This window comes from Durotheca rogersii (assembly GCF_024521655.1).
Source record: "Durotheca rogersii strain YMJ 92031201 chromosome Unknown GGS23scaffold_8, whole genome shotgun sequence".
Taxonomy (NCBI): Eukaryota; Fungi; Ascomycota; class Sordariomycetes; order Xylariales; family Xylariaceae; genus Durotheca; species Durotheca rogersii.
In genome coordinates, this window is record NW_026251239.1 from 74,324 (window position 1) to 101,422 (window position 27,099).

The 27,099-nt window shown below is 55.2% G+C and overlaps 8 protein-coding genes across 8 annotated transcripts; 6 read left to right on the forward strand and 2 right to left on the reverse strand.

The window, feature by feature from the left end:
- Positions 1-4,059: 4,059 nt before the first annotated feature.
- Positions 4,060-6,994, forward strand: GGS23DRAFT_506361 (uncharacterized protein). Its single transcript, XM_051514507.1, has 2 exons — positions 4,060-6,895; positions 6,958-6,994. Exons 1-2 carry the CDS (start codon positions 4,196-4,198, stop codon positions 6,967-6,969), a joined length of 2,712 nt encoding a protein of 903 aa, XP_051372307.1. The 5' UTR covers positions 4,060-4,195; the 3' UTR covers positions 6,970-6,994.
- A 493-nt stretch (positions 6,995-7,487) lies between these two features.
- Positions 7,488-10,876, reverse strand: GGS23DRAFT_564580 (recombinational repair protein). The gene is made up of 2 exons (XM_051516153.1): positions 10,613-10,876; positions 7,488-10,530 (listed from the first exon to the last, which is right to left on the reverse strand). Coding segments are annotated over exons 1-2 (2,409 nt in total). The 5' UTR covers positions 10,615-10,876; the 3' UTR covers positions 7,488-8,123.
- A 22-nt stretch (positions 10,877-10,898) lies between these two features.
- On the forward strand, positions 10,899-12,429 carry GGS23DRAFT_564583 (solute carrier family 25 member 45). The gene is made up of 2 exons (XM_051516154.1): positions 10,899-11,099; positions 11,266-12,429. Exon 2 carries the CDS (start codon positions 11,399-11,401, stop codon positions 12,290-12,292), a length of 894 nt encoding a protein of 297 aa, XP_051372309.1. The 5' UTR covers positions 10,899-11,099; positions 11,266-11,398; the 3' UTR covers positions 12,293-12,429.
- Positions 12,430-12,600: 171 nt separating this feature from the next.
- Positions 12,601-16,341, forward strand: GGS23DRAFT_506439 (lethal giant larvae like, C-terminal-domain-containing protein). Its single transcript, XM_051514508.1, has 4 exons — positions 12,601-12,728; positions 12,807-13,100; positions 13,178-15,299; positions 15,365-16,341. Exons 2-4 carry the CDS (start codon positions 12,987-12,989, stop codon positions 16,081-16,083), a joined length of 2,955 nt encoding a protein of 984 aa, XP_051372310.1. The 5' UTR covers positions 12,601-12,728; positions 12,807-12,986; the 3' UTR covers positions 16,084-16,341.
- On the forward strand, positions 16,342-19,759 carry GGS23DRAFT_506440 (glycoside hydrolase family 3 protein). Its single transcript, XM_051514509.1, has 5 exons — positions 16,342-16,890; positions 17,036-17,149; positions 17,258-17,635; positions 17,701-19,187; positions 19,236-19,759. The coding sequence occupies exons 1-5, from the start codon at positions 16,599-16,601 to the stop codon at positions 19,467-19,469; spliced, it is 2,505 nt and encodes an 834-aa protein (XP_051372311.1). The 5' UTR covers positions 16,342-16,598; the 3' UTR covers positions 19,470-19,759.
- Positions 19,760-19,857: 98 nt separating this feature from the next.
- On the reverse strand, positions 19,858-20,635 carry GGS23DRAFT_596113 (uncharacterized protein; the record flags this gene model as incomplete). Its single annotated transcript, XM_051518431.1, has 2 exons — positions 19,858-20,074; positions 20,373-20,635. The coding sequence occupies 2 exons, from the start codon at positions 20,633-20,635 to the stop codon at positions 19,858-19,860; spliced, it is 480 nt and encodes a 159-aa protein (XP_051372312.1).
- A 935-nt stretch (positions 20,636-21,570) lies between these two features.
- Positions 21,571-21,951, forward strand: GGS23DRAFT_596114 (uncharacterized protein; the record flags this gene model as incomplete). Its single annotated transcript, XM_051518432.1, has 1 exon — positions 21,571-21,951. The coding sequence occupies one exon, from the start codon at positions 21,571-21,573 to the stop codon at positions 21,949-21,951; it is 381 nt and encodes a 126-aa protein (XP_051372313.1).
- Positions 21,952-22,503: 552 nt separating this feature from the next.
- Positions 22,504-25,213, forward strand: GGS23DRAFT_620368 (FAD-NAD(P)-binding-domain-containing protein; the record flags this gene model as incomplete). Its single annotated transcript, XM_051521098.1, has 2 exons — positions 22,504-22,590; positions 22,711-25,213. The coding sequence occupies 2 exons, from the start codon at positions 22,504-22,506 to the stop codon at positions 24,934-24,936; spliced, it is 2,313 nt and encodes a 770-aa protein (XP_051372314.1). The 3' UTR covers positions 24,937-25,213.
- Positions 25,214-27,099: the final 1,886 nt, after the last annotated feature.

The following is a 27,099-nucleotide window of genomic DNA, read 5'->3' on the forward strand; positions in this document are numbered from 1 at the left end:
TAACCTCCTCATAGGTAACCTACCATAGATACCTCCTAACCTCCGATCAACAAAAAACAGGACTGGTCTATCTGTGGTTCTTCCTGAGTATGAATGTCATCTCCCTCTCTCGCTCTTGAGAAGCGCAGAGCAGGTATTTATTATACCTGCCCTTGTTTTCCATTTCTCTTCTCTCTTCTCTCCCACTCTCTGCTTCGTACGCCTATCCTTATCGGTTGACGGTCTACGGCTGGTTGGTTCTATTGTCCACGAGGTATCCGTCACCTGTTCGATTCCTGCTCGTCGACGTTGGCTCTGTATATCACGGGCCATCGCTGGGTCCCCTTAGCGTCGCGCCAGCCGGGGAGGGGAGAATTAGACTGGCCGCGGATCATCAGACGAGCCGCGTGTCATTGTAAGTCCGTGACTGCTATCTTGTAGTCAACAGCGTCACGATCCTGTTGTAAGCTTAGGCTCGGCCTCTGGGAGTTCTTTTCTTCCCCCCCCCCCCCCCTTCTATCGCGTCAGTCACCTCGTGCTGCTTGCAATGATTCCATAGTCACGATCTCCTTACCTTTTTTCTTTCTAATTCCTTCATAAATTATACACCGCAACTGGTACACTACTACATCCTGTGCCGCTAAGGACGTGTTATCCTGCTTCTGTGTCGTGTCTGCATCCTGGATCCTGGACTGATGTCTGCAGATCGTTGACGGTTTTAACTAGGGCCCAAAATCCGGGAGGGCGATGCAAGGGCGTTGTTGTGCAGCCGATCCCGAAATAGAAACATAATGAGGCTATGGGCATGTAGCCTTGGCAGAGTTCTATTCAGCCCAGGCTGACACGCCCAGGACAGTCGGTGGTGATAGACTTATACCACTGAGTTAACAGGGGATTGAACAGCTTGTGTAAGGAATAACCAGGTAGGAAGGGCTGTGCTATCTTACCTCTACCATGATCGCCTGCTTGAAGGATGCGGGAGCTTTAATTTTACTCGAGTAGCCTAGTTGCTTAGGTAGACGATGCTAAGGCATCCGGCCAACCAACCTAGCTGTGCTCTCTCCGCACTCTTCATCTCGCATCTGATGGCACCGTTTGTTGCTTAACTCCCACCCAAATCACGGTAGGTCGAACATCGAACCAGGTTGGCGTTTATTAGCGAGTGGCACCAGAGGTTCGCGGAAAGGGGGAGAGGTCTAGTCTTATCCACGAGCCATGCCAGAATACCAGATGGGTTGAGAATTCCAACTCGAAGGGCAAGACGAAGCGAGTCCGTCCACATACATATATCCTTGGGATATCTACGATTGATCCTCGGTTCACCATCTATGCTATACTCCCGTTCTCGCCACTTCCATGAAATGACTGGTTCGTGATAAATACCGGATGCCGGCGAATCACTTCACATCGGATCTCCCCCTTTTCGTACTCTCGTATCTCCCCTGAGTCCCCCCCCCCTCCCCCCCATCCCCTCGCATCACATCCGTAGTGGTGCGAGTAAGGAGACGGCTGATCCCGAATAAGAAACGCGACAGCGACGATGATAATGTCACACAATCCAACAGCTTACGCGTGGCCCGTAGTGGTGGTCTCGGATACGGAGACGGGAACTGGCAAGGGTAAGTGAAAGGAGGTGCTTCGCATCCATTCCCGTATGTACATGCGTATGCATGTGTGCATTATCCACCTACCTACCCGTCCCTACCAACCATGGATGGACCGAACACCGCTTCCCGGTCGACTGGAGCTTCCCGGCTTGGTGGACGCCCTGTCCCTTGCGGACGCTACCGTGGGAGCCCCGAGATTTAGCGATGACGACGACGACGACGACGACGACGACACGCACCTGGACCCATGCATTGCTGGCCTCCGCCTCCCCTCGACGAGAGATTCGACAGGGGCGGGCATGAAAGAAGAGAGGGTACGCTGTGAGGCTTGGCCTGGGCTCAGACAGCAGCAAGCCTTAGTACAATCCTCTGCGATACGCACATATTGCGTTCCCTACATATTGGATCCGACACACGTCTCGCTCATAGTCCCCGCCTAAGCCATCGGTGCTTACATGGTGGATGAGACCTGAGCTATACATGGAACACGGGGTCTCCTAACATACCTTTCCCTCTATCCATACGCACTCTCTTTACCTACCTGTGTAGGGTACGCACATACGTCGTCCTGCGGAATCTCATTGATGTATGCCTGTACATGCGCTATAGGTATACGTATGTGTTCAGGAGAGACGATAGATCATGCACTTCCGCGCCGCCCGAGACTCTGTCGCGTTTCTTCGCGATCGGTCGGCTTGGCCGAGATTGCGAATAAGCACCTCCTTAACCGGCTGAGCGCTACCAGGTGGCATTATGGATTTCCCCTCCCTATTTGTCCAATCTCGTCTGTCTGGGGTTCCCAGAGGAGGTCCACTTACCGCAGGGAGCGACCTGCCATCGACATTATACTACGTATATACATAACCTATATACATACATATTACATGCATGCATGCATGTATCTATGAGTATATTGTTATGAGACCTCACTGCCCCTGAGATGGAGGCCCTCTCGGTATCTACCTATGTACCTGCGCCGCCAGACACCTTGGGTCGGTACATACATACCTAGGTGTACATATATGAGTGTATGTCATACCTAATGTATGTATGTATGCACATATATGCATGTGTGGAGTGGACCCTTTTTATGTTGGCCTACTCATACTACCTTACTCATAGGTAGCCACAAGCCCCTCTCTCCCCTCCACCCCCCCTCATCAAAGCAACATCGATACCCTTCGACAGACGAGACCAGACCGACCAGGGCCGACCAGGACCCGAGCAGACGAGGCTATCTGTTTTTTTTTTAACCATCAAGAGAGTAAACACCGCCCCTCGGCCTTCTCGCAGCTGCGGGCTTGATTGCGATTATTCCTATCGATTCCGCTGCGCCTCCGCGGTCACCGGTGCCGGAAGATACAATCCGACCCTTGCATTAGCAGGCCCTGGGGCGACTTGCCTGTAAAAGCGCCCGCGAGCTGGGTCGGAAAGCCATCCCTTTCCATCCCCTCACAATCTCTATATACCTACGTACATACATCCACCCATCCAGCCATCCACGCAGACGATACCACCTACGTACATAATACATATACGATCGCCACCGCATTGGACACTGGCCCGGACCTCGAGACCACAACCGCTGCGACGCCTGGCACCACCCGCTGCTGGCAATTCCTGGGTGCTCGAGCTAGAGATCCCCTACCTAGGCGCCGGTATCCACCTCTGCCCCGTCCACCCGGTACCAGTCAGGTGGCAAGGAGAAGAGAAGACGACGAAGGGATAGCGGATAGCGGCCGGAGCACCAGAGGCAGAACCAGAACAAGGGAACCAGACGAGTCGAGACGACCGACAAAAAAAGAACGGCCCCCACCCGCGCGCACGAATAGACCTCCTTTCAGGACGCGGGACCCTGCTAGGACCTAGCTGGACCTAACTGGCCCTACAGTCGGACCCTTTAAGACATACCTAACGTTAGGCACGGTTGCGTGTGTTGTGTGTAATATTGGCCGATTTCCTTTACGGCATTACGGCAGGCCTTCTGCTAGCTGGGCTGACGGATCGAGATCGACGATTGGCTCGAGGGGAAAACGCGGGCTGACAGAGTGCATTTTCTTTTATGTAGGATCCTACCCGCCGCACACAAGCGAGGACGACTTCGAAATGCCTAACCTGGGAGCGACTTTCTATCCCGGTGCGGACGACTACTATATGCCAGAGGTGGTGGCGCCATCACCGCAAAGGTACGTCGGCATTCGTTTTATAACCCGTAATCTATCATCGTTGTTGTTGTTTTTGCGTTCGTTTTTTTCCTTTCCTGTTACTGTCGTCCTGTCTGCTCGTCTGCTTTCTAGAGTCTTCCTCACCCTTTTTTCCTTCATTTTTTCCGGTTGAGACAATTCCCATCCTATGTAAATATATACGATACACACACCACACACGCACGTTGCTCGTATATACGCTCCATACATATCCTATTCGCACCGCACGCCCTCTCGACGCCATTGTACCTATACATATATACGTATATTCGTACGCATATACACGTTATCTATACGCCCGCACGCACACGTATCATACGCCTCGTCACACATGATTTTCCCGTCACCAATTGTCGGTCAACGTTGCTTTGGACCTACATCTCCTGCCCCTTTACCTAACCTGCTATGCATACGTATAGGGTAATGCCAGAGGTCCCCCAGAACATGCAGCAAGGCCTCCAACGCATGGAACTCGAAGCCCGATCTGTTGAACCGCGAAATTCATCCTCCCAAGGCCCTGAATCTGGTACGCGACACGTCCGCGAGCCCTCCTTGTCTACTGTGCTCAACACCCGGATGAACAGCTTTGGGCAGCAATACCAACCGGGCCAGAACCCTTCGACTGACTCCAATCCCGCCTCCAACTTTAGCCCTTTCCAGGACGCCCAGGATCGTGGTCGGCCGGTCGATAGAAACCCTCCGGATATGCGCGACTTACCCTCCTTCTCCCCCTTTCCCAAGGTCCAGGGGGAGCACATACCCCCGAGCGACGAGGAGAAAGAGGCTGTCTTGGCTGAGAGCCGTCAACATGTCCTCCACTCCAACGACCCCAACATGCAGATTTGCTGGGCCCGTGATGTGCTGTCCTATGTTGAGATAGCTGCCGAGGCCGCCATCCGGGAAGAGGATGCTGCGCGGGACGTCAACGACCGAGACCCCCCGGTGCGACCGGCAACGCCCAAGATCGAGCACGAGCTGCGGGTTGATGCCATCAACATCGTCACCTATCTCGCCGATCAAGGCCACCCCGAAGCCCTATTCATTAAGGGTAAGTGGCTCGAGTTTGGCAAATTCGGTAAGCGGCAGGATAAGAAGGAAGCCTACACGTGTTATGCGGCGGCCGCCCAGTCCGGCTGGGGCCGCGCTGACTATCGCATCGGCATGCTCTACGAGAACTCAAACGATGTCGACAAAGCGATGAGACATTACCAGCTGGGCATGGTCGCGAAGGATTCCGCCGCCTCGTATCGACTGGGCATGATCAACCTATTAGGCCAGCACGGCCAAGTCAAAGATATCCCGAGGGGCTTGGATTTGATACACAGCGCTGCCGATACCGCCGACGAGGACGCCCCCCAAGGCGCCTTTGTCTATGGCATGCTTATCGCCAGGGATCTGCCCGATGTCACCATCTCCGACGGCACCCTTGCATACGACGTCGGCGTCGCGCGGCAGTACATTGAAAAGGCAGCCTACCTGGGTTTTGCGAAGGCGCAGTTGAAGATGGGACAGGCGTATGAGCTGTGTCAACTCGGCTGCGACTTCAACCCAGCCTTGTCCCTGCACTACTATGGCCTAGCCGCCAGACAAGGCCAACCTGAAGCATGCCTGGGCGTCAGCCGATGGTTCTTGTTTGGGTACGAGGATGTTTTTACCAAGAACGAGGCTCTCGCTTTCAAATATGCCCAGTTAGCCGCTAAGGCTAAGCTGCCGACTGGAGAGTTTGCTATGGGTTACTATCACGAGATCGGAATATCCGTTGAGAAAGACCTGCGAGCGGCTCGCAGGTGGTACGAGCTAGCGGCAGACCACGGCAACAAGGATGCTGTAGAGAGATTGGACAGTCTATCGCAATCAAAAGCGTTGTCGAAACAGGATCACGAGACGACGGCGTTGACAAGGATCAAGTCGAAGCACGGTTCCCAGAGAGGCCAGAGGCCGGAACGGTTCAAGCAGATGGGCAACGCAATGCCAACCGTATCGGAAGACCAAAACCACCCCCAACTCGCCCCCAGGGCGTCCCCGAGGGCGTCCCCGCGGGTGTCGCCTCACCCATCCCCCCGAGTTCATAATGCTGATCATACCGATATGCCCGATCCATCTCGAATCAACATCAACAGCCCCAATCGTCCCCCAGCCTTTACTGTCAACCTTAACGATCGTCCCAGGTCGGCTGCTCCCTACCCCGCGGATGACGGGCCGCCATCTCTGTCGTTACGACCGAAGTCAGCCGCCCCTTATCCCGAAGACGACATACTAGGCGCCAAACCGCCGCTGTCGCCTCACTTCAGCCCGGGCATTCGACCGTCAGCAGGGCCAGTTGCAGATCGCCCAGGGAGCTCCTTTGGAATCCGCGCGCACTCCCAAGGTCCACCCGGCGGCATGCGCCCGCCACCCCCGGGGGGGCAGCTCCCTATACCCCCGGCCGGCATGGATCCGAACCGCGGCCGCCCTCCTTCGACTAATTGGCAGCCACAAGCCCCGAGCGGCTACCGACAGCCTAGTCCTGGACATGGGCCCGGACCCGGGGGTCGGGGTCGTCCCATTACAGGGCAATTTGATTCGCGGCCACCGCCAGGTGCATACGACCAGCGGCCTGGGTCGGGTCACGGCCCCAATCGGCTGACCAAACAGGGCCCACCTCCGGGCCAGTATCCACCGGGCGGCTACGGCCCGAGAGATTCATCCATGCCGCCGCACAGCCCAGGCTCCCGTGTCTCGACGGCCCCCTACGATCAATACGGAGGCCGAGCGCCGGGTATGGCTCCACCAACCATGAGTGGCGGACTAGGGCCTCGAACTAACTCCATTCCGGTCGGAGGTCCGCCTCAGGGAGGCCCTAACCCTCAGAGGATATCGAGCGCTGGTCGACCGGGTCAGCCACTAAAAGATCGTCCTAGTCCTCTCGACCAGGGTGGTCGCGCCAGCGCGCCGCCTCAGCAGGGACATCCGGCACTCGCGAGCCCGCCGCCGCCCATAAACAGCCCCTCCGCTGCGCCTGCGGCCGTTCCATCTCCCGCCCCAGCTTCGAAAACCAAGACCAACCAAGGTCCCGCCACTTTTGAGGCGATGGGTATCCCTCAGGGCAAGTCGGACGACGATTGCGTATGTTTTTGCCCTCGTCCGACGTCGATCCTAGCTTCGGTATGTGCTAATCATGACCTTAGGTTGTTATGTAAGACGCATCGGCCATATATCTCGCGTGGACTTGCTACGGCTTTCTCACTTGTTACGATGATACCACTTTTGTTATAACGCCGAAAAATTCCAGGAAAGCTTTTTCCCGACCGAGTCTTAAGCAGCCAGCAGGTTCTGCAGGATAACACAGCGTCGAAAATTCTAGCATGGAACCGTTTATTAGGTGGATATGTAGACAAGCGCACATAGTCCTCGATCTATGAAGGGTGAGAGGAGGGGGACGAGAGGGCTCTCTGTAGCGGTTAGGAAAGGCTGGTCTTACCCGGTGCCGGTATTCGATGAGGTTTAAATTTCCCAGTAATCAACTCGTCAATACTATCAAGATCGCCACCCACCCTACTATGTATATCAGATGGAGCGCGGGAACTTTGTATATATATAACATCTACTCAAACTAGTTAGTATTGGAAGTAATTCTCGGATCTTCCAATTCATAGCCAGCATGACATGGCGTTTAGGCGCATCAACCACTGATCTGACCGCTTCGAGGCAGTATCAGATCTTGAGCGAGGGTGGCTCGCCGTTCCCAGATACGAATGACGGGATGTGCATGTGCCGGCTGACAAGAGGCCAGTGGCTCGCTATGGGCTCGTAGCACTACGCAGGATCTGGGCTGTGACGACGACGACGGTGACGACGACACCATGTGAGCTAGAGGGCCCATTCTGGGTATATATATACATACATCAGCTTGCCCCTCCCCAATCCGCCGTTCTTCCGAGGCCAGGGCATCCGGATGATGGGAAGCTTAGCCGTAAACCGATTTAACGTCCATTTTCTGTTCTTCTCTTCCCTTACCGAATACTAACAAATGTAACACGACGTCAGAGAGGGAAGACTAGTAGGCGAAGAAGCGATCGAATGAGCAACTGTCTCTTTCTCTATACGCAGGCGCTATGCAGGTGGGCTGCGGAGTTGCAGAGTCGACTAAGCAAGCAAGAATTTCATGTCCGACCCGATTCCCCCTTTTCTCGTACGCCGTTTGGAAATACCGCCAAGTCGTCGTACATGGGCATATATACATATATGTTGATAAAGCCACGTCTAACCCCGCCGGGGCGATCTCGCCCTTGCATTTCCCCTGTCCTCGAACTCCCTTTTCTTTCCCTCTTATCACGCCGGACGACAGATCCGACTAATGCGAGATGTACTGGAACACGGCCGAGACCTCGTTCTCGCCGCACTCCTGGCGCAGCAGCAGGTCCTGGATCAGCTTGAGGCCGTCGTTGGCGAAGTGGTTCCACGTGCTCGTGTCGCCGTACAGCAAGGCGGGTGCCTTGATGTGCTGGCGGCCGTCGGGCCGGCAGCGCTTGCACTTGAACGTGTCGTGGGTGTCGCTGCGCGTATCGCCGCGGTACTGGAACAGCTCGCGCAGGCTGTCGAGAGAGAAGTGCCGCTCCACGTCCTCGGCCGAGTCCACGACGCACGACGACAGCGACTGCTTGTGGCTCTGCCGCTGGAAGATCTTCTCCTCGATCGTCCCCGTCGCGATGAACCGGTACACGAAGCAGTCCTTCTTCTGCCCGTCGCGCCACACCCGCGCCAGCGCCTGCTGGTCCGCCGCCGGGTTCCAGTCCGGGTCGAACAGCACCAGCCGGTTCGCCCCGATCAGGTTGAGCCCGCACCCGCCCGCCTTGCTCGACAGCAGGAACACGAACTCGTCCCCCGCCGGGTCGTTGAACCGGTCCACCAGCTTCTGCCGCTTGTTGACGTTCATCGTCCCGTCGAGCCGCAGGTGCCCGTACCCCCGGTTGCGGCACAGCTGCGCGAAGAGGTCGAGCGTCGACGTGTAGTTGCTGATGAGCACGATCTTGTCGTTAGTGTCCTGCCGGATACGCGCGAGCATGCGGTCGAGCACCTGCATTTTCCCAGAGTACCACGGCTTGATGTCTCGATCGCGGCCGCGTCCCTCCTTCGGCGCGTAGTCCTCGGGCCAGAACCGCTCGCAGCCCGGCAGATCTTCCGACAGGTTGAGCAGGTCCGGGTGGTTGCAGAGCTTCTTGAGAAGGGTAATGGCCTTCAGAGGCTGGCTCCCCTTGCCACGTAGCAGAGCCTGGATATCTGGGCTCTGGATGAAGTAGTTGTACAAATCTAACTGGAACGGAGCCAGATTGCAGAATACGACATGTTCGTACTTGATAGGGAGATACTTGGACAAGATGTCGTTCGTCCGTCGGATGATGAATTTGTTGACAACGGCAAGTAGCTCACCTAGACACTCGTCGCCTTTCGCGCGCTCGCTTTCCGATGCGTCGGCGTCTCGGCCGCGCAAGATGGGAAGCTCGAACCGTTTTCGAAACTCGAGCCGGTTACCAAGCAAGCCAGGGTTCGCAAAGCTGATGAGCGAAAAGTACTCGGAAAGATCATTCTGAATAGGTGTACCGGAAAGAATCACCCTCCTCGTGACCTGCAAATTGTTGAGCGCGGTAAAGGTTTGGCTGTCGCCGTTCTTCAACCGGTGACCCTCATCGCACAACATCAGGCCGATTTGAGTGTTCTTAAGCTCCTCAACATTCAGCCGAAGGGTTTCGTACGAGACTATGATTACCGGCCGAGTGACCGCGCGGCCGCTTGCGATGGCCCACTGGCGGAGCTGCCGCGTAAGTTCTTCCTTGGATGCTTTGCCGTCGATGGCAAAGGGAGTGATAGCATCGGCACCAAGCCATTTGGTAAGTTCGTTGGCCCAGTTGCGGACCAGACTAGACGGGCAAGCAACGATAGCCTTCTGGATGGTCGTCTTGCCAGCGTCTGGCGATTGCTTGAGGAGGGTCCAGAGGAGGGTAATGCACTGCAGCGTCTTCCCTAGACCCATCTCGTCGGCCATGATGCAGCCGTTCGCCTTCTCGTCGATCATGCCGGTGACGCATCTGTACATGAACTTGACACCTTCGATCTGATGAGGGCGCAACACTTTGGCAAGCCTCGGATCAATAACGACCGGCACTCGCGGGTGATCCTTGTCGACCTTGTTTTTTATGCCCAGAATCTCAGCCAAGCTCTTGTGCACTAGAGGCGCATCCAACTTCTCGGTGGCCGCGTCCACTACCTGGCTTTCTCCTGCTTTCTCGATCTTCTTGGGCTTATCATCGACGGTGGGGTCGTAAAGCACAATTGCAAACTCCCCGCTCGGGTCGTGCAACGGCTTCGCGACGAAGACCGCTCCCTGTCTCAGGCCAAGGGTAGGCGGCGGTCGGTTAGGGTTGTACGACGCGCTGTTCTTGTTGATTAGAGGGACGGCGAAGGCCTTCCTGAAGACCTTTTCCTTATCCTTGGCCTGGAAGACGGGAAATCGGTTGACATCGCGATTTGCGAGAGCTAGCCTGTCGGCATTTGTGTATGGCTTGTCGGCCGAATCATCACCGTCGGCGCCTTGGTAGTTGACCTTCTTGCGTTTCCTCGCCGGACGATCCGTGGCTGGGGTCCGGGTGGCCGAGCCTGGGCATTTGAACGGCTTATACAGCTGATCGACGGACTTCTGCGAAAGGAGGCGTTTGCCTGGATTGTTGTACGGTTTCACCACCGGCGTAGGGGGACCTTTCTCCCTATACGATTACACCACGTTAGCAACGGAGCGACGCGGGACGGCGCGACGGAGCGCGTCTTCAACTGGTTAACCGTGCCTACATTATTCGCAACCGATCGGTATCCGCACAGGTACGTCCCGGGCGCGCATCAGCTCACGGAGTCAGCTTCGAGAGCAAGTAGGCCGAGGATTGATGTTTTGTCGCTAAGCCTGGCGCTGGATGGAAAATCGACACACCCATCAAGAACCGAGTTCGATTAGTCAGCCATGTTTGTTGACTGGCGGCAGGCGCGACGCGCCCGGCTGCCTGGATGGAGAAGCGGCGGGGGTCGGAACCTGACACCAAACCACGTGATCATTGCTGATAGTAAAGTACGTAGGTACCTCGACCTACCCATTTCCCTTTATTTCCATATATTCATATACCGATGAGTAGCAGCGAAACGGTGTAAGGCGGACCGACCTCGTGAACTCGGGGAGGGAACCTATTTCCGTGCGTTCATCTCCTCCTCTATAATTACGGCGAATACGGACGGAGATATTAGCTGGGTATATTTCCCCGATGCGAGGATGCCCGCGGACCGCCGACTAGGTAGGGCACCCTCTGTCCCTCCATCGGCGTTGGCGTCTACCTGCCTCTACTCGGCTTATACCTGATTATGGTTTAGCTCTGGTGTCCCCCGCGCTCACGCACTATCATGTGCGCCGTGCGACTGGTATGCGTTCAGCCTATTCATCGTATTGATTCGCTTGCGTAGAAGTAGTAGGGCTAGGGACCATTGAGACGCTCCCCGACTGACTGCCCTATACCTATCTCGAACGTTTTCTATGGCTCGGAGTCGATAGCGCCCAAGCACGCCAATCCCCGGTATCGAGCCTGGAGGCCAATGTCCGCCGACTTCTGGGCCGGCTATCTTAGCGGGGCTGTCGGCATCTTGATCGGAAACCCCCTCGATCTCCTCAAAGTTCGCCTCCAGGCGCGTGACGCGATACCCGTCCAGACCGCCACGTCATATGCCCGACAGTTCGAGACCAGGTCTGCCCTGGTGGCCGGAACTGCCGCGCCCGTCCTCGGCTATGGCGCGCTGAATGCCCTCCTATTTGTTTCGTACAATCGCAGCGCGGCCGCCATCAACACCGCCCTAGCCGTGCCGCCGAACCTCTGGACAACCTGGTTTGCCGGCGCCATCGGTGGTCTGGCCACCTGGGTCGTGAGCACCCCAACCGAGCTGATCAAGTGCCGCGCTCAGCTCTCGTCCCCGCCCGCTTCCAGTTGGACGATCGCAAAGCAGGTCCTAAGGTCTGAGGGTGTTCGGGGCCTGTACTTCGGCGGCGTGGTCACGGCGCTGAGAGACAGCATCGGGTATGGCTTCTACTTCTGGTCCTACGAGCTGAGCTGCAAGTGGGTCGAGTCTGGCAGGCAGAGCCCCTCCGCCTCCTCCCAGGATGCGGCCAAGGTCTTGCTCTGCGGCGGGCTGGCTGGGATCGTCACCTGGGCGAGCATATTCCCTCTCGACGTGATCAAGACGAGGGTTCAGGCACAGACTCTCGGTGCGGTCGCGACCCCGTTGCTTAACCCAACTCCTCCGGCGCGGAAGCGCTTAGGCGCGGTCGAGATCGCCAGGGAAGCATACAGAGAAGGCGGCATGCGTGTCTTCTTCAGGGGCCTGACCGTTTGCAGCGTTCGGGCATTTGTCGTCAACGCGGTGCAGTGGGCCGTATACGAATGGATCATGTTCAAACTAGGGCAGGGAAGGCATAATAAGCCGGAGCCAACATAAGCATTATATACCTAGGTATATCATATGCCTCTTCTAGTCCCGACTTGAGCTATCTAATCCGGGCACCCCCTCGATCTACCTAGCAGAATCTCTTCCTACTAACGAGGCTAAAATAACAATTACCTACCCAACTATGACAATGGGCGTTACCTGGAATACTAGGCACCTGTGATTATTACGGACAGAACGACAGGTGGTGCCGCCTGGCAGATTTGACATGTGTATATGCTTCACTCAGGAATTCGTGCCGAGTCCCGTGGGCTTCTTCGTCTGCTGATCCAAAACGACAATGACGTATGCCTCGTCGGCACTCGGCAGACGAGCCCTCATCCCGCAGAGGTACCTTTGGTACCTCCCACCTTAGGTGAGAGGGGGTACCTCTCTACCGCCCACCCAAGGTATACGCCTAAGGGATACACCAAAGGTACTTGCATAGGTAGGTACCTTTTTAGTGCTTTACAGGTACCTCCTAACCTCCAGCTAACAACCTTCTCTACCTAACTCCCACCGGTAGCTTCATCAATGCGGCGCATTATTCTCTCCCTCCTCCTCCTCCCACCTCCCTCATCACACGCACGCATACGCATACGTATACGCATACTGCCTTGGTAGATCCAGACGCGTGGGCCAGCACCAAATACCGAATTCGACCTTGTAGCCCCAGAAGCACCCGTCGCCGGCGCTATCCGCCATCATGGCCAGCTTTCTCCGAGGGAGGCAGGCCGGCATGCAGAATGACCTGTCTGCCAACATCCTACCCGACTCCTTCGTGCCAGACGACCGCGCACGATATGGGATCAATTCCCAGATCAGGTATGGCGATGCGATGCCACTCGTGTTGTCGGCGTGCTTCATTACTCCTAGCGGTTCCGGCGGCTAACTAACTCTCTGCCCCAATCCCATCCCTACAGCTCCGTCGCTTTCGAACCCGTACAGTCTCTTCTCGCTATCGGCACGGCCGAGTCGAAATTCGGCAGTGGAAGGATATACGTCTACGGGCAGAACCGTGTCCAGAAGCTGCTCGCCCCCTCGAGGTCGAGCTCGTTCGCAGACCTGCAATTCTGCGCCAATCGTCTGGTCAGTCTCGACACTAAGAACGAGGTGACCATATGGGACGTAGACACGGGCAAGCGAGTTGCGAGCTTCCGCGCCCCTGGCATCGTTGCCTATATGCTCACTGATCCTACGCTGGACTGGTGCTTCCTAGGGATGCAGTCTGGAGAAATATGCGCCTACGACCTCGACAGGGAACGCATGCCGCCCTTCCGCCTGCCCAACTTCTGGGCCGAAAAGGATCCGAGTTCGAGAGCGGTGGCCTTGGTTTCGATGCAGCTACACCCCCGTGACATCGGGAAGCTGTTGATCGCCTACACCCATGGTGTTGTCGTCTATTCTTTCAAGCAGAACGTGCCCAACAGGTTCTTCGAGTATGAGGTGCCTCCCGGGGCGCCCGGCGGTTCCTGCCAAGTTGTCGAATCCGTGCGAAGACCCAAGGTCACTAATGCGCTGTGGCATCCCACGGGCACCTTCGTGCTCACTGCCCACGACGACGGAAGCCTGGTGTTCTGGGACGCGAAAGACGGACGTGTGGTGCTCGCGCGGACCCTGTACGACCTGAATGTCGATCGGCCGGTGCCGAATCCTGGAGCCTCGGATCCGAAGCGCCCGTACGTGCGCATTGCGTGGTGTTGCAAGCAGAACCCCGAGGATAGCGGGCTTCTGATTGCCGGGGGTCAGAGATTTGACGAACCTTCGACGGGACTCACCTTCATAGATCTCGGCGTCACTCCCAACTACGCAACTTCGTCGTGGCAAATCCTAGCGGAGTACTTGAAAGGAAAGCATCAAAATACGTTGGAAACCCCCGCTGGGGTTGAAGTCGCCAACTTCTTCCTCATCCCACGCTTGTCTCCTCACTTTGCTGGTGCCCAAGACCCGATCGCCGTGATGGCCTTGCTCTCCTCTGGCGAGATCTCCACTATGAGTTTCCCAAGCGGATATCCTATATCGCCAACGAACCAGCTCCACCCCTCCGTATCGTTTGTCCACCCGTTTGCGACGAAATTCGCCGCTACCACGTTTGATCGTGGCCGGTGGCTCGGAATGATCGAGAACAGAAATCAAGGTGAGCCGTTGCTGAAGGGGGGCGCCGAGGCACCTCGACCACGTCGACGATTTGAAGGTCGCACGATTATTCAGGTTGCCCATGCCGATAGTACTGTCCGGATTTGGGACGTGGGCCATGGCGACGAGATCGAGAACCCTTCACAGCTGCAGGTTGACGTTTCTAGAGCCCTGGATCGTTACGAGGACGTGAACGTCACAGCTATGTCCTTGGCCCCTGGTACTGGAGAGTTCGCTGTCGGCACAAGCAGAGGCGAGGTTGTTATTTACCGATGGGGCGTAAACGAATTTTTCGGGAACCCCCAGCAGCAACGTATCGATCTTAACCCTGGAGGGCTCTCGAACATTGCCGCGAGAGCCGAGCCTCCTTTGAAGAGCGGGCTTCAACCCCTCTCTCTGTACGAAATGATGCAGGGCCCGATCAGCGCATTAAAAGTGTCCGATTCGGGGTTCGTTGCCGTCGGATCCGAGAAGGGATTCATAAGTATCATCGACCTTCGAGGGCCTTCGGTCATGTTTCAAGCCTCGATGGCCGACTTTGTAAAACACGAAAAGAGATCTTCGTTTTTTAAGAGCCGCTCTAGTACATCCGCCAACCAAGAATGGCCAGTGGCAGCTGAGTTCGCTGTCATGACACTCGACGAAGACAAATACTCCAGCATATGTTGTTTCGTGGGCACAAACATGGGGAAGATTATCACTCTCAAGATCCTACCTGCTGGTGGAGGCTACAGTGCTTCGCTGGCGGGGGTGGCTCATTTAAATGACAAGGTTGTGTCAATATGTCCTATTATTACGGATAGCGGAAAGCCGGCTCTGGCCACGGGCGAGGCCGTGGCTGGACTTCGCCAGGGAAAGCAAGTGAACGGGCTCCTCGTCGTTGGTAATATATCCCAACATCCTAACGGCGTACAAATTAATTTCGACGGGATGCTAACTCTACCCAAGTCACCCAGAGCGAAGTTCGTATATTTAAGCCAGCCACTGCTAAGGGAGCTTCGAAGTCGTTCGACGACTACCTTTGTGATAGCGCCGCGGTAACCGAGTTCGATCTTCACGGAATGGCTTTGGTGGGCGTCTTCGGCGACCGCGTAGCCAGGGCTTTTAGTCTACCGGGCCTCAAGGAAATAGGCAGTGCCCCCTTGCCTATGATGGACGGTAGTCGTGGCGACAGCTCGGTAATCACTGAGGACGGTGAGGTGTTCTGCTGGACAGGGCCGTCCGAGCTTGCCATTCTCCAAGTATGGGGCACAGGAAGGGAGATGGAAAATACGGCCGATCAGCTCATCAACCCGGACCTCTCGATACCGCCGCGGCCGACTATTTCGAATGTGCAATGGATCTCGGGCACCCAATACGTCTCGCCCGCCGATTTGGATCTCTTGGTTGGCGGTCCCGACCGACCTGCGAGCAAGCGGATGCTTTATGCGGCGGCTGCCATGGAACGGAATGCCCAGGCCGACTATTCAGGGTCCGGAAGCCAAGAGGGCTGGGGCGATTATTTGACCAGGCAACTGAACGAGCGAACGGAGAAATTGAACCTCGTGAATGATAGTCTAGACTCGGCTGCAAATGCCAGCCAGAAGTGGGCCGACGAGGTTGGCAAATTCGTCAGCCAACAGAAGAGAAATATACTGCTAGGCGGTATCAAGGGCAAATTTTCTTAAATTACACACTCTTCGACGTATCTCGGAAGGGCTTTTCGCCTACCTTGCGATAATAGGTTTCCTGGGGCTACTGGAGGTGCTTGGTTCCAGGGTATTATTCTCTACGGCCCCCCTCGACAAGGTATGGGTTTTCTGGCGAATGATAGTGTAGGTAAGTAGTTTGTTGTCGCGTCGCTTTACGACTCGGGAGCAGGACGTAAGAGCAACCTCGTTTGCGTTCTCGGTGCAGCGCATACTGCGATATTGCTTCATCGACTTTATCCTGACCCGCCTCGACAATCTCCTCCGAAGATAGATGTCTCGCATTCTGCCGTATATAGCCGGCTTAATCGAGCGCTGGGGTCGGTGTGGTGCTGGATACGGCAGTAGGCTATGGTGTGCCCCGACTTGGGTTGGGGTATCAAAATGTTGCCGTGTGGTATATTCACCAATGCTGGAGGAGTCCTTTTCGTCTGTTTTCTTCTTTCTCGAAATCCGCCTCGTGTTGCTCCAGAAAAGAAAAGCAGACAGACACAATGAGGGCCTCGATCGTGGCATTCCTGCCCCCATTCGTGGGTGTTGGTGCGCAGCTAGCCACCTTCGAGCCGTCGTATCCCTCGCCCTGGGGGGCCGGGGGGCCAGACGGCTGGGACGAGGCGTACGCGAAGGCGCGGGAGTTCGTCAGTAAGCTCACGCTGCTCGAAAAGGTCAACCTGACGACCGGAACCGGCAACCAGGCGGATCTGTGTACGGGAAACACCGGGTCGGTGCCGAGGCTCAACTTCCGCCACCTGTGTCTCCAGGACGGGCCCGTTGGAGTTCGATATAGTAAGACTACCAACACGTAGGCCAGCTGCGGCCCTCGATGTGAGAGGGGTATAGACGAAGTAGGAGGACAAGATAGGACAGACGACAGACGTGGACACGCTAGCCGAGGATATTTCTGCTAATTAGCCCTCTCCTCTTCGAGTAGCCGATCTCAACTCCGTATTCCCAGCTGGCATAACGGCCGCGGCGACGTGGTCTCGGTCCCTGCTCCGGCGGCGAGGCGAGGCGATAGGCCAGGAATTTAGCGGGAAAGGGGTAGGTAAGTAGACAGCACACCCCTCCACCCCCCTTCTCTTCGCGTGATCGTGCGTGCATTCGCACAACCGAAGAGGAATGTGTTCGTTCCACTTACTGAACCAAAAACCAGACATTCACTTGGGACCGGTGGTAGGGCCGCTGGGACGCGACCCGGCGGGAGGGCGCAACTTCGAGGGGTTCGGGCCGGACCCGTACCTGGCGGGGGTTGCGTGCGCGGAGACGGTGGCAGGGACCCAGGGGGCGGGCGTCGTGGCGAGCGTCAAGCACTACGCGCTCAACGAACAGGAACACTTCCGCGGCGCCGTAAGTAGCAACGTAGGCGACCGCGCCGTGCACGAGCTCTATCTCTGGCCCTTCGCCGACGCTGTCCGCGCCGGCGCCGCTAGCGTTATGTGCGCCTATAACCGTATCAACAACACCTTCGCCTGCGAGAACTCGTACCTCCTCAACCGCCTACTAAAGAACGAGCTCGGGTTTCAGGGGTTTGGTCAGTTTCCCTAGCCTTCTTCTCCTCGTCGTTATTTAAGGAAAAGGGGAACTGACGATTGCTAGTTGTCTCCGACTGGGGCGCCCAGCACACAGGCGTCGGGAGCGCGCTCGCCGGCCTCGATATGACGATGCCGGGCGAAGGGGGTTGGGGTACCGCATATCCGTCGTTCTGGGGTGGTGCCCTGACCGAGGCTGTGCTAAACGGCGCGGTTCCGCAGTGGAGGCTTGATGACATGGCCGTCCGCATTATGGCGGCGTTCTATAAGGTAGGGCGCGATGTAAAGCAGATCGACATCAATTACTCGTCCTGGACAAACGCGACCGTGGGTCCGAGATATTGGACATCAAAGATGGGGAACACCACCATCAACCAGCACGTCGACGTGCAGGCGGACCATGGCAACCTGATCCGCGAGATAGGGGCTAAGGCGACGGTTTTGCTTAAGAATGTCGACCGTGCGTTGCCCTTGGTCAAGCCTCGGAGGATCGCAGTGATCGGAGAAGATGCGCAGGACAATCCGGATGGGCCTAACAGCTGTGTCGATAGGATCTGCAATCACGGGACGCTGGCTATGGGCTGGGGCTCGGCGACGGCGGAGTACCCCTATCTAATCTCGCCGGCTACTGCGCTCGCCGAGCAGGCCGAGGCTGACGGTACCGCGTTTATTAACATTAAAGGAAATTTTGACCTGGACGCCGCGCGGGTGGCCGCCAGCAAGGCATCCGTCGCTATTGTCTTCGCTAACGCGAACTCGGGAGAAGGGTATACTACGCTGGACGGGAATTTTGGGGACCGCAACAACCTGACGCTGTGGAAAGGCGGCGACGAGCTGATCCAAGCCGTCGCGTCTGTTAACCCCAACACGGTCGTCGTTATCCACAGCGTCGGCCCTGTACTGATTGACCACATCAAGACGAACGAGAACGTGACGGCAATCCTATGGGCCGGACTGCCCGCCCAGGAGTCTGGCAACTCGCTGACGGACGTGCTCTACGGGAAGGTTAACCCGCAGGGCAAGACGCCGTTCACATGGGGCAAACGGACCGGGGACTGGGGTGTCATGACGCTGATGAACTCGACGGCGGCGGCACCGCAACAGGACTTCTCGGAGGGTGTGTTCGTCGACTACCGGTACTTCGACCGGGCGGGGACGGAGCCAAGCTTTGAGTTCGGCTTCGGGCTAAGCTACACGAGCTTTGCTTACGCGAGCCTCACGGTACACTCCCGTAACTCTGGAGCCTACCGCCCCGCGGTCGGACTGACGCCGCCGGCGCCCACGTACGGCGAAGTCAACCCAGACCCGCGCAGCGCGCTCGCGCCTGAGGGCTTCGCTAAGATCCCTCGCATGATATACCCCTGGATCAACAGCGCCGACGTCCCCGACACCGCGGCCGAGATCCCACCCGGCGCCCATAACGCGTCGGCGCAGCCGCTCCTGCGTGCGGGCGGCTCGTCGGGCGGCAACCCCGAGCTATACAAAGTTGTGTTCGATATTAGCGCCGATGTCACGAACACCGGGGACGTGGCCGGTACCGAGATCGCGCAGCTAGTGAGTTGTTAGAGACAATAACCGCCCTCGCGGACTGACCGTTCTTAGTACATCTCCCATGGCGGATCGGGCGACCCGAAGGTCGTGCTACGCGGGTTCGACGACGTGAGCCTCGCCCCGGGCGAGACCAAGACGGTCGTGTTCGAGGTGACGTATCGCGACCTGAGCACCTGGGACGTCGAAGCACAAGACTGGCGCATCACACCGTACCAAAAGACTGCACATGTCGGGGCGAGCTCAAGGGATCTTCGGTTGCAGGCAGAGTTGCCGATTTCGGTGTGAGGACCCGCGAGGCTCTGATTTGCTGCCTGGCTTGAGTTCGAAAGCGGCGTGATCACGACGACGGGATCTCAAGACAGTGGTGAGACTCGGGAGTATTTCTGAGCGAGTGTTTTTTTTTTTTTTTGCACTCGGACTCGATATCTTAACCTATGGTACATCCGGACTTGGCTAATATTTCTTGCTTCGCTATTGTGCCTACCGCTATTTTTTGCGACACCACGCTATAGAGTAGACAATCCTAAAACGCTAATACTTTGGTGATCCGGACGCAGCTGCGTAGAGGATTTCCCGTACAAGAGCTGTAACGGTCATCGGACCAGAGCCTTAGGATATAACAATATCCACCGAAGAAATGAGAAGAGAAAGCCAGCCGAGCCCAATAATATACCTAGCCAGAAGCGCGCCCCTCTTCCGCCGTTGGCCGCGTGAGGCGTGTCACCATGAAGAAGGCAGGCACAATGTATTTCGGCTTCAAGACGGCGACGGTCACCTCCCTGATTTGAGCATGCTTGAATTCTTGGGCGTATTCGTTGAGCATCTTAATCTGCCCCACGAGAAGGGGATTGTTGATTATGAGCTCTTTCCAGCCCGTAGCGCCATTCAGACTGTTCTGCGTTAGCACTAGTTTCGAGACGTAGAGACCCGCCGTCTCGCAAGATGAACAGTTTCCGAGGGGGGAAGAAAGGGAGGGCTGTTCGGTAGATTTCTTCACGTACTAGAGAAGACGTAGTGTGTTAGCTGGTGCCTCCCACGTCCAAGGGTCGCAGTCGCGGTATGCGCTCTGATCGACGGTTCCGGGGGGGGGGGGGAGCTTTGATGCGGTGGGATCATACCATGGTAGTAATGAGCTCTCCCTCCTCAGGGAATATCTCCCCCTGCGCGGCAAACGCACGCCGCATACACTATTCGGCGTCGGAGTTCAAGATAAAGCGGTTCACGAAGTATTCCACGTCTTCGAGTCGTCCTCCGGCACTCTTGTAGTTGTCGACCACCATGTTACGGTGCTTCATCCGGGGTACCGGGAGGATGTTCATATGGACGACGTCGGTAATGTAAGCCCGGTTGCTGAGGGAGACCGAGTAGTCGGACACTAGTAGGTCGCCCTGCATAACTTCGAAGTCCTCCCATGCATCACGGTCTCGGTTCTGCAGCCCCATGTATCTCATCGTCTGGTCCATCAGAGGGGGGACTGTAACTGCTGGCCGTCTATATAAGCCCCATCGATCAATCGTTGTGTTGTGCGAACGAGGACACATGTTTGCGAAGCAGACGTGTATCGATACAGGAATGGTGAACTGGCTTTGGCTCTCGGGGAGATGAAGGAGAAGTGGTCAGATGTCCAAGTGACCACAACTCTGGGGGCTTTAAGTACTTCGGGGGTGGGAGCTGGACAAGAGTCTTGGAAGCGACGGTAACTTGGACTGCCACCTTCGACCGGCGCTTTGGAGCGTCTGATCGAGTAATTGCCTGTTTCGATCAGCTCCTACGGGTGAGGTTCTTTTCTGTGGCAGCCAGGTCCCATCCCCCCGTGTCGCTACTGTCAGATATCGATAGGGGGACATCGTAGTCGCCGTGCCACGATGGACGATGCATCTTCCTTTCCACAAGTACGATGACGAGTTACGAAGAAGTCAGGTGCTACTAACATGATATGCCACGATGCCCCTTTTCTCTCCCTTTTGGGGGGGAGGGGGCCCGTTGGCACGACGCTCCCAACTGATATTCCTTGCCTGCTGGGGGCCTTGCATAGGCCCATATTGTTGAGTCTTTATCATGGGACGTCGTGACAAAGACGGTAAAGGGTGGCATTCTGTCACGTTCTCTTTGTCTTCCGAGATTGCTTACACGGCCTTTCAGAGCGTCTTTTGTCGTTATTGACGTGACCACGCGAGACTGGATAATGCTGTTTGTTTCGCCGGATCAATAGCCTTGTCAGGCGCCGAGATAGGTGCTCAGTCCTCTCAAAATATGTGTATAAATCGGACTAACATCTCACAATCATGACGAGAATTTCGGCAGCACGTTCAATAAACCGCAGCAAACACTACCAAGTCAAACATTCTCCCACATCTTTTAACCAAAAGAACCCAAAGCATTCATCATGGCCGGCTCGAAGATCATCTCCCGAATCATCATCATCTCCTTCGTTTTCATCCTTTTCGTGTCGATGGCATGGAGCCACCCCTCCACCACGCTCTCTGACCAAGACCAAGCCAGTAATACTAGTTTGCTTCATCCTGTCACCGCCGGTTCGAAGGACGCTAGTAACCAAGCCCAAGGTGACAAGGGTGTTCCGTTCATGGGATTCGTCGGTCAGGAGCAAGATGCGGCTACTCCTGAGTGTGTTGACACGTTAGACCAGAGAGGCAACACGCCTACTTCTACGTCTAGCGCTAGGAATCTTACTAGGGATTCGTTGAAGAGGAAGGCCGTGCTGGCTTTCGTGATCTCGATCACGCTGATTCTGATGGCAAAGGCTTAAATGTCGCGTAGATCAGATCAAAGCATGATTCCGGTAGGTGATCACGACAATAATAGCCGGTAGTCACCATCGCTCGGCTTGCATAGGCGACTCACCGGCTATCCCCCATAGGGTCTACACGTCCAGTATTTCTAGGTAGTTGGCAACACAGCAGACAGCTTTGGCAATCACGACGGCAATTTATTTAGATATGTGTCTGTGCCATGATTCAGAATGGTCCGAGGGCGGATACCCCTTGGTAAGCACTTTTGGTCTTTTGACAGCCAAATTCTGAAGCGATTCCCCCTGTCTCTTTTCTTTTTACTAGATGAAGCCCAGCGGAGTTGCGGGTGAAGCTTGCGGTGATTTAAATAAATGTGTACGTATTTACCATAGGAATCCGCAACCCTCTCTCGTTTATCGCCAATATCTTCGCGAAAGCGTCATCGCGCGAGAAGAATCGCTAGCCGGACATGCTTACCTTGATGGAAATAGATGAACCGGTTCTATATAGGCCAATTCCCTCGAGCGATTGTCGCAAAGTGTATCCCACGTGCGGTCTTCCTGCACAGAATGGAAACGATAGACATTCTCATAATCGGTGGTGGCGCAGCTGGTATCGCGGTTGCGCTGGCTGTCCTCGAGAAAGCTAGGCAAGGCGTAAGCAACCCCCCCAAGTTATCGTTGACTAGCCTATCTCGGGAAGTTTGGCCCGAAAGACATGTTTGGGAACTCGAGAGGTCCATCCGGGATATGGAGTACTGATTTTGACCATCACAGTGGTTCGTGGAGAGCCTGACCATAGTAGATAAGAGCGAGGAGCCTGGAACGGGGCTGGCATATTCCGAATCGGCGAGGGGGACAGCCTTGAATCGCCAGGATATCGCAATGTCTCTAATGCCTGGCCAGCCCAACCACTTCAAGGACTGGAAAACGAGGCGGGGGATGGTAGAAAGGGATGGATCTGGCTATACCGACAGAGAGGTATATGGTGCCTATTTGAAGGATATGCTCTGTGATATTAATAGCACCGCATGGAAGCTCAAGGTGCACTTCGGACTCATCCGCAAAGAAGCTGTTGGTTTGGAATTCTGTGGCGAAGGAGATACGGCACACTACCGAGTAGATTTAGCGGATGGTTACGCGATATGGGCGAAAAGGGTGGTGTTGGCTCTTGGGAGTTTCCCAGCGGTCAAGAAAGCACATCTCCTCGACACGATGGGGTATTTCCCTACCCCTTGGCCGACGAAGAAGATCAAAGAAATACCGACAGATGCCGCTGTCGGAATTGTGGGTGCTGGTGCCTCTGCCATCGACGTCGTAGCGTTGTTGTATCAGCGCAAGCATAGAGGGAGAATTTATATGATGAGCAGAAGCGGGGAGTTTCCTCGCGTCGAACGAGCCTCACGGCCCTTCCAACAAGCTCACACCTTATATACTCCGGCTCGCCGGCTCGAAACCGGAGAACTATCCTTGGAGGAGTGTCTTAACGACGTCGGATTTATTCTAGCTTCGCCATATATCGATACGGATGGAGGCGCTCATGACAACGCCGAAAATCCTAAAAAGGGGCATGGTGACCGTGTATTTGCGGGAATAGATGAGGACATGGAGAAGGTGAATCGGAGAGAGACCCTCTTGCCCAAGGTCCCGAGTGTTATCTTGAAAAGTATAGGCGAGAGGATTTGGAGGTTCGCAACATTGACTGACGGCGTGAGCTTTCTGGAAAACCACCCGACTTGGAGGCTTATCCGACAGGAAACCATGCCAGTCGCTTACGCAGCCGCCCTCCGGAAATCCAGGCAGAGGGGGCAACTGGAAGTCATCAAAGACGACGGCGTTGGATCGGGAGCAGGCCATCAGTTCTCCATGGGAAGATTTAACAAAATCCCCGTCGACTGCGTGATCGAGGCTACGGGGCTGGAACATGATGTTGGGGTCCTGTCCTTGGAATCACCTATACTGAAGCAAATGGTTCAGCGAAAGTTGATCCACGCCGATCCACGTGGAGGAATAAAAGTCGGGTTTCTAGATCTCAGAGCCGGCCCCAACTTATACGCGCTCGGGTCGCTTACCAAGGGAACCCATTACTTCGTCGAAGACATCAGCCGGATTACCTGCCACGCCTCTCGCATATCGGACGGCCTTGTCGGGCTTCCGCCCAGCCAGCCTCTCCAGGTTGCCTTGTTCGTCAACCCGGACCTCTTCTCGGAGATAATCATGATGGAGCTCGTGCCGAAGCTCCTCGCGATGGGCCACATGCCGTTCGTCTTCCACCCCGAACCCCCCGACGACTCCATATACCTCGAGGCCCACGAACGAGGCTACCACTATATCAAGTCATTTATGCTTTCCCAGGCCATCCTACCGGATTACAAATCCCACGGGGGCCCTCCAGAAGTAGCGCTGGCGACGGCCTCACTTGAGAATGAGTATGGGGTGCTCGTTCGGGAAATCGGAGACCTCTGCGACCCTAGCCTCCCGTCCACCCTACGGCTCCACCATATAGATATCGGCATCATGATCGGCCCGACAAAGGAAGCCGAAGGCGAGATCTGCACCGACTGTCCGCTGCTACTGCTCAAGCCTGGGCTAGCGCCGCTCTACGTCGATATCGAGGTGGCGATGAGATGCGGCTGGGAACGGTTTGGGTACAGCCTCGTGTGGCGCTGCACGAAAGCGCAGGACGACGGGGTCGTGGCGATGAAGCACCGGAGCATCGTGGGGGCGCCGTGCGTCTGCAGCGCCATGGTCGACTGCTGCGGGGCGGGGGCCGAGATGGCGGCCGAGGCGGTGTCCAAGTTCGCGCGAAGACTGCCGCTGAGGAGCGCGTCGAGGACGTCGCCGCTCGGGAAAAGACCGGCCGGGACCGTAGCCGGTCCCCCTCCGAAGCTCGTCGACCCGCCGTCGGCGGTGCCACGGATCCTCTCCCGCTTCGCGACGCCCGAGAGCTGGGATCGCCTGCGCAAGACCATAGACGGGGATCTGCGCTGCTGGAGCTCGTAGCGTCATATTCTTGCTTCGCGCCATTACTGCCTCGCACTGGAGCATAGTAACATTAAACTCTTGGGTTGATGGGATGTGGAACGTGTTGACAGGACCAGTGCTGAACCCGACGTTGTTATTCCGGCCTCCGCTTTTGTTTCTGTGCTTGATGAATGCCGGATGCCGGAAAAATAAAACAGGAAACGGGGAAGAGAAAAGGAAAAATATATATATATATATATATAACCCTCGTTATCATAATAATGTAGAGCGCGGCTTTGTCTCGCGCAGATTCGAGTGACGGACTGACCACCTAGGTAATATTCTTACTATGTAAGCCTGCGTACGGATCTCCAGAGAGATATTATATCTTTGTTGGGTAAAACGTCGACGCCTACATTCTACGACTAGTAGATATGGGCTCACAAAGGCTGATTCCTGCGTGACAGTCTCGGATTCCGCAAATTTATATACCACCTCCAAATGGGGAATTACCTAGTTAATACATACAGGCATTTGACATACCCCAGCACTGATCAAGTGAACACATTTCCCGGTTTCTTTCTCACCATTTTCCCATCGCGTCAAGTCGCCAGCCAGAAGGCCGGTGAGCGAGATTGGAATAATAGGTATTGCCTGCCTTCCTATGCCTCCGCATGTCCCCTTTTATCCATCAAACTTACGTATACGTCAGGACGCCTCGCTGTTCTCCCATCCTCCTGTCACCCCCCCCCCCCCCTTTTCCCTCGGGGACGCATTTGCAGTTGGGCATTCCGCAGTAAAACGTGTTCTCGGTATAGAGGGTCCCGTCGTCCTCACAGCTAAGGTTGTAGCGCGTCTCGCACCACTCCGTAGTGGTAGGAGAGCCGCAGTCGGGCCTGTAGTGCGAGTGCTCTCGACTGGGTCGGCCCCGGAGACGCACCTTCTCGGCGCAGACGCGCACACTAATGTCATAAGCGCAAGCTGGAAAGCGTTGGACTGGCGAGGAGGCTGGAGGTTAGATGGTAACGCGTTTTTTAGACCCTAAGGGACGTACCGGCTGCGTGGTGTCCTGCGAGTTCTTACCAGCTCCTCCTCTTGTCGAAATTTGCAACGCCTTGGCCGTCGGGAATATATACGTGGGCGTAAGACGGTGAGGGGGGCACTCCCTGGTGTGCCTACAAAGACTCTCGGGCACCAGTCACTGCTGCTGGGGAGGTAGGGTAGAGAATACCGTCAAATGGACAGAATCGACGTTCCGCAGGAGATCCCGAGCATTTTAAATGTGTACCTCTTCTAGAAATATAACATATAGGCGGATATCTCTATGCGGTTATACAGAGATGTCTCCGTGGTATTGTACATCGAAAACATTACCTAACTGCATCGCTGAGGTTGCTCTAAAAAAATATGCACTATACGGGGTTGGGGTTGGGGTTGGTTGCTACCTACCTGTATGAGTCAACTCAGGACAAAGTGCAACTGCCTCTTCCCAGACTTGAAGAGAGCGGGAGGTTACACAGAAAGTCACCCTTATTCCCTCCCAACTGCCCCATGTAGTTCTCATAAGACAGCGGACCCGTCCAGCTATAATATAGGTACCTAGGTAGGGGTAGCTATCGATTACCCGTTACTATAATAATTCGTATATATCTATAGATAATTTAATATAACTTTTAAGACGAGTAGTATTAAAATCTCCCTATAGAAATTTCTAACTTATTTATTTTATATAATCTCTAGTTTTTACTCCCGAACCTTTATATATATTTATTAAGTAATTAAACGTTTATATTATTAATTACTTACTATTATTTATAATCGCCGAATTACTTAAAATCGTATTCCATGGAACGAAACGAGGAATATAATAATAACTTTTTCGATCTTTTAACGCGCGGAACGCCTTTAATTTATTCAGTATTTGTATCTTTTTTTTTCTTATTACCTTCGTTTCGTTATATTTAATATACGGCTCGTTATTTTTTTTACCATGATTTCTTTTTTATATTTTTTCTAAGAAATATTAAACAAAAGGAGCGTAAGTACGCTGTGATAAAAGCATGAACAAGGGCTACCTAACTGCCAACAGCTAGCTCAGTGCTAATCGAACTAGATTACAGCTGCAAACAGCTGATCAGTTGATCGGCCAGCTGAAAACGGCAGTCAGGAAAGGACTAGAAAGATAAGATGGTAGAAAGGTAT

What these genes read in the sequence shown, in the direction of transcription:
- GGS23DRAFT_506440 (XM_051514509.1), top strand. Translation starts at nt 16,599, where the DNA reads ATGAGGGCCTCGATCGTGGCATTCCTGCCCCCATTCGTGGGTGTTGGT. An exon ending in GCCCGTTGGAGTTCGATATA is followed by an intron (nt 16,891 to 17,035) that starts GTAAGACTACCA and finishes CTCTTCGAGTAG; the next exon opens with CCGATCTCAACTCCGTATTC. An exon ending in GCTCGGGTTTCAGGGGTTTG is followed by an intron (nt 17,636 to 17,700) that starts GTCAGTTTCCCT and finishes GACGATTGCTAG; the next exon opens with TTGTCTCCGACTGGGGCGCC.
- GGS23DRAFT_564583 (XM_051516154.1), top strand. Translation starts at nt 11,399, where the DNA reads ATGTCCGCCGACTTCTGGGCCGGCTATCTTAGCGGGGCTGTCGGCATC.
- GGS23DRAFT_506361 (XM_051514507.1), top strand. Translation starts at nt 4,196, where the DNA reads ATGCATACGTATAGGGTAATGCCAGAGGTCCCCCAGAACATGCAGCAA.
- GGS23DRAFT_506439 (XM_051514508.1), top strand. Translation starts at nt 12,987, where the DNA reads ATGGCCAGCTTTCTCCGAGGGAGGCAGGCCGGCATGCAGAATGACCTG. An exon ending in GATATGGGATCAATTCCCAG is followed by an intron (nt 13,101 to 13,177) that starts ATCAGGTATGGC and finishes CGGCTAACTAAC; the next exon opens with TCTCTGCCCCAATCCCATCC. An exon ending in GAACGGGCTCCTCGTCGTTG is followed by an intron (nt 15,300 to 15,364) that starts GTAATATATCCC and finishes ACTCTACCCAAG; the next exon opens with TCACCCAGAGCGAAGTTCGT.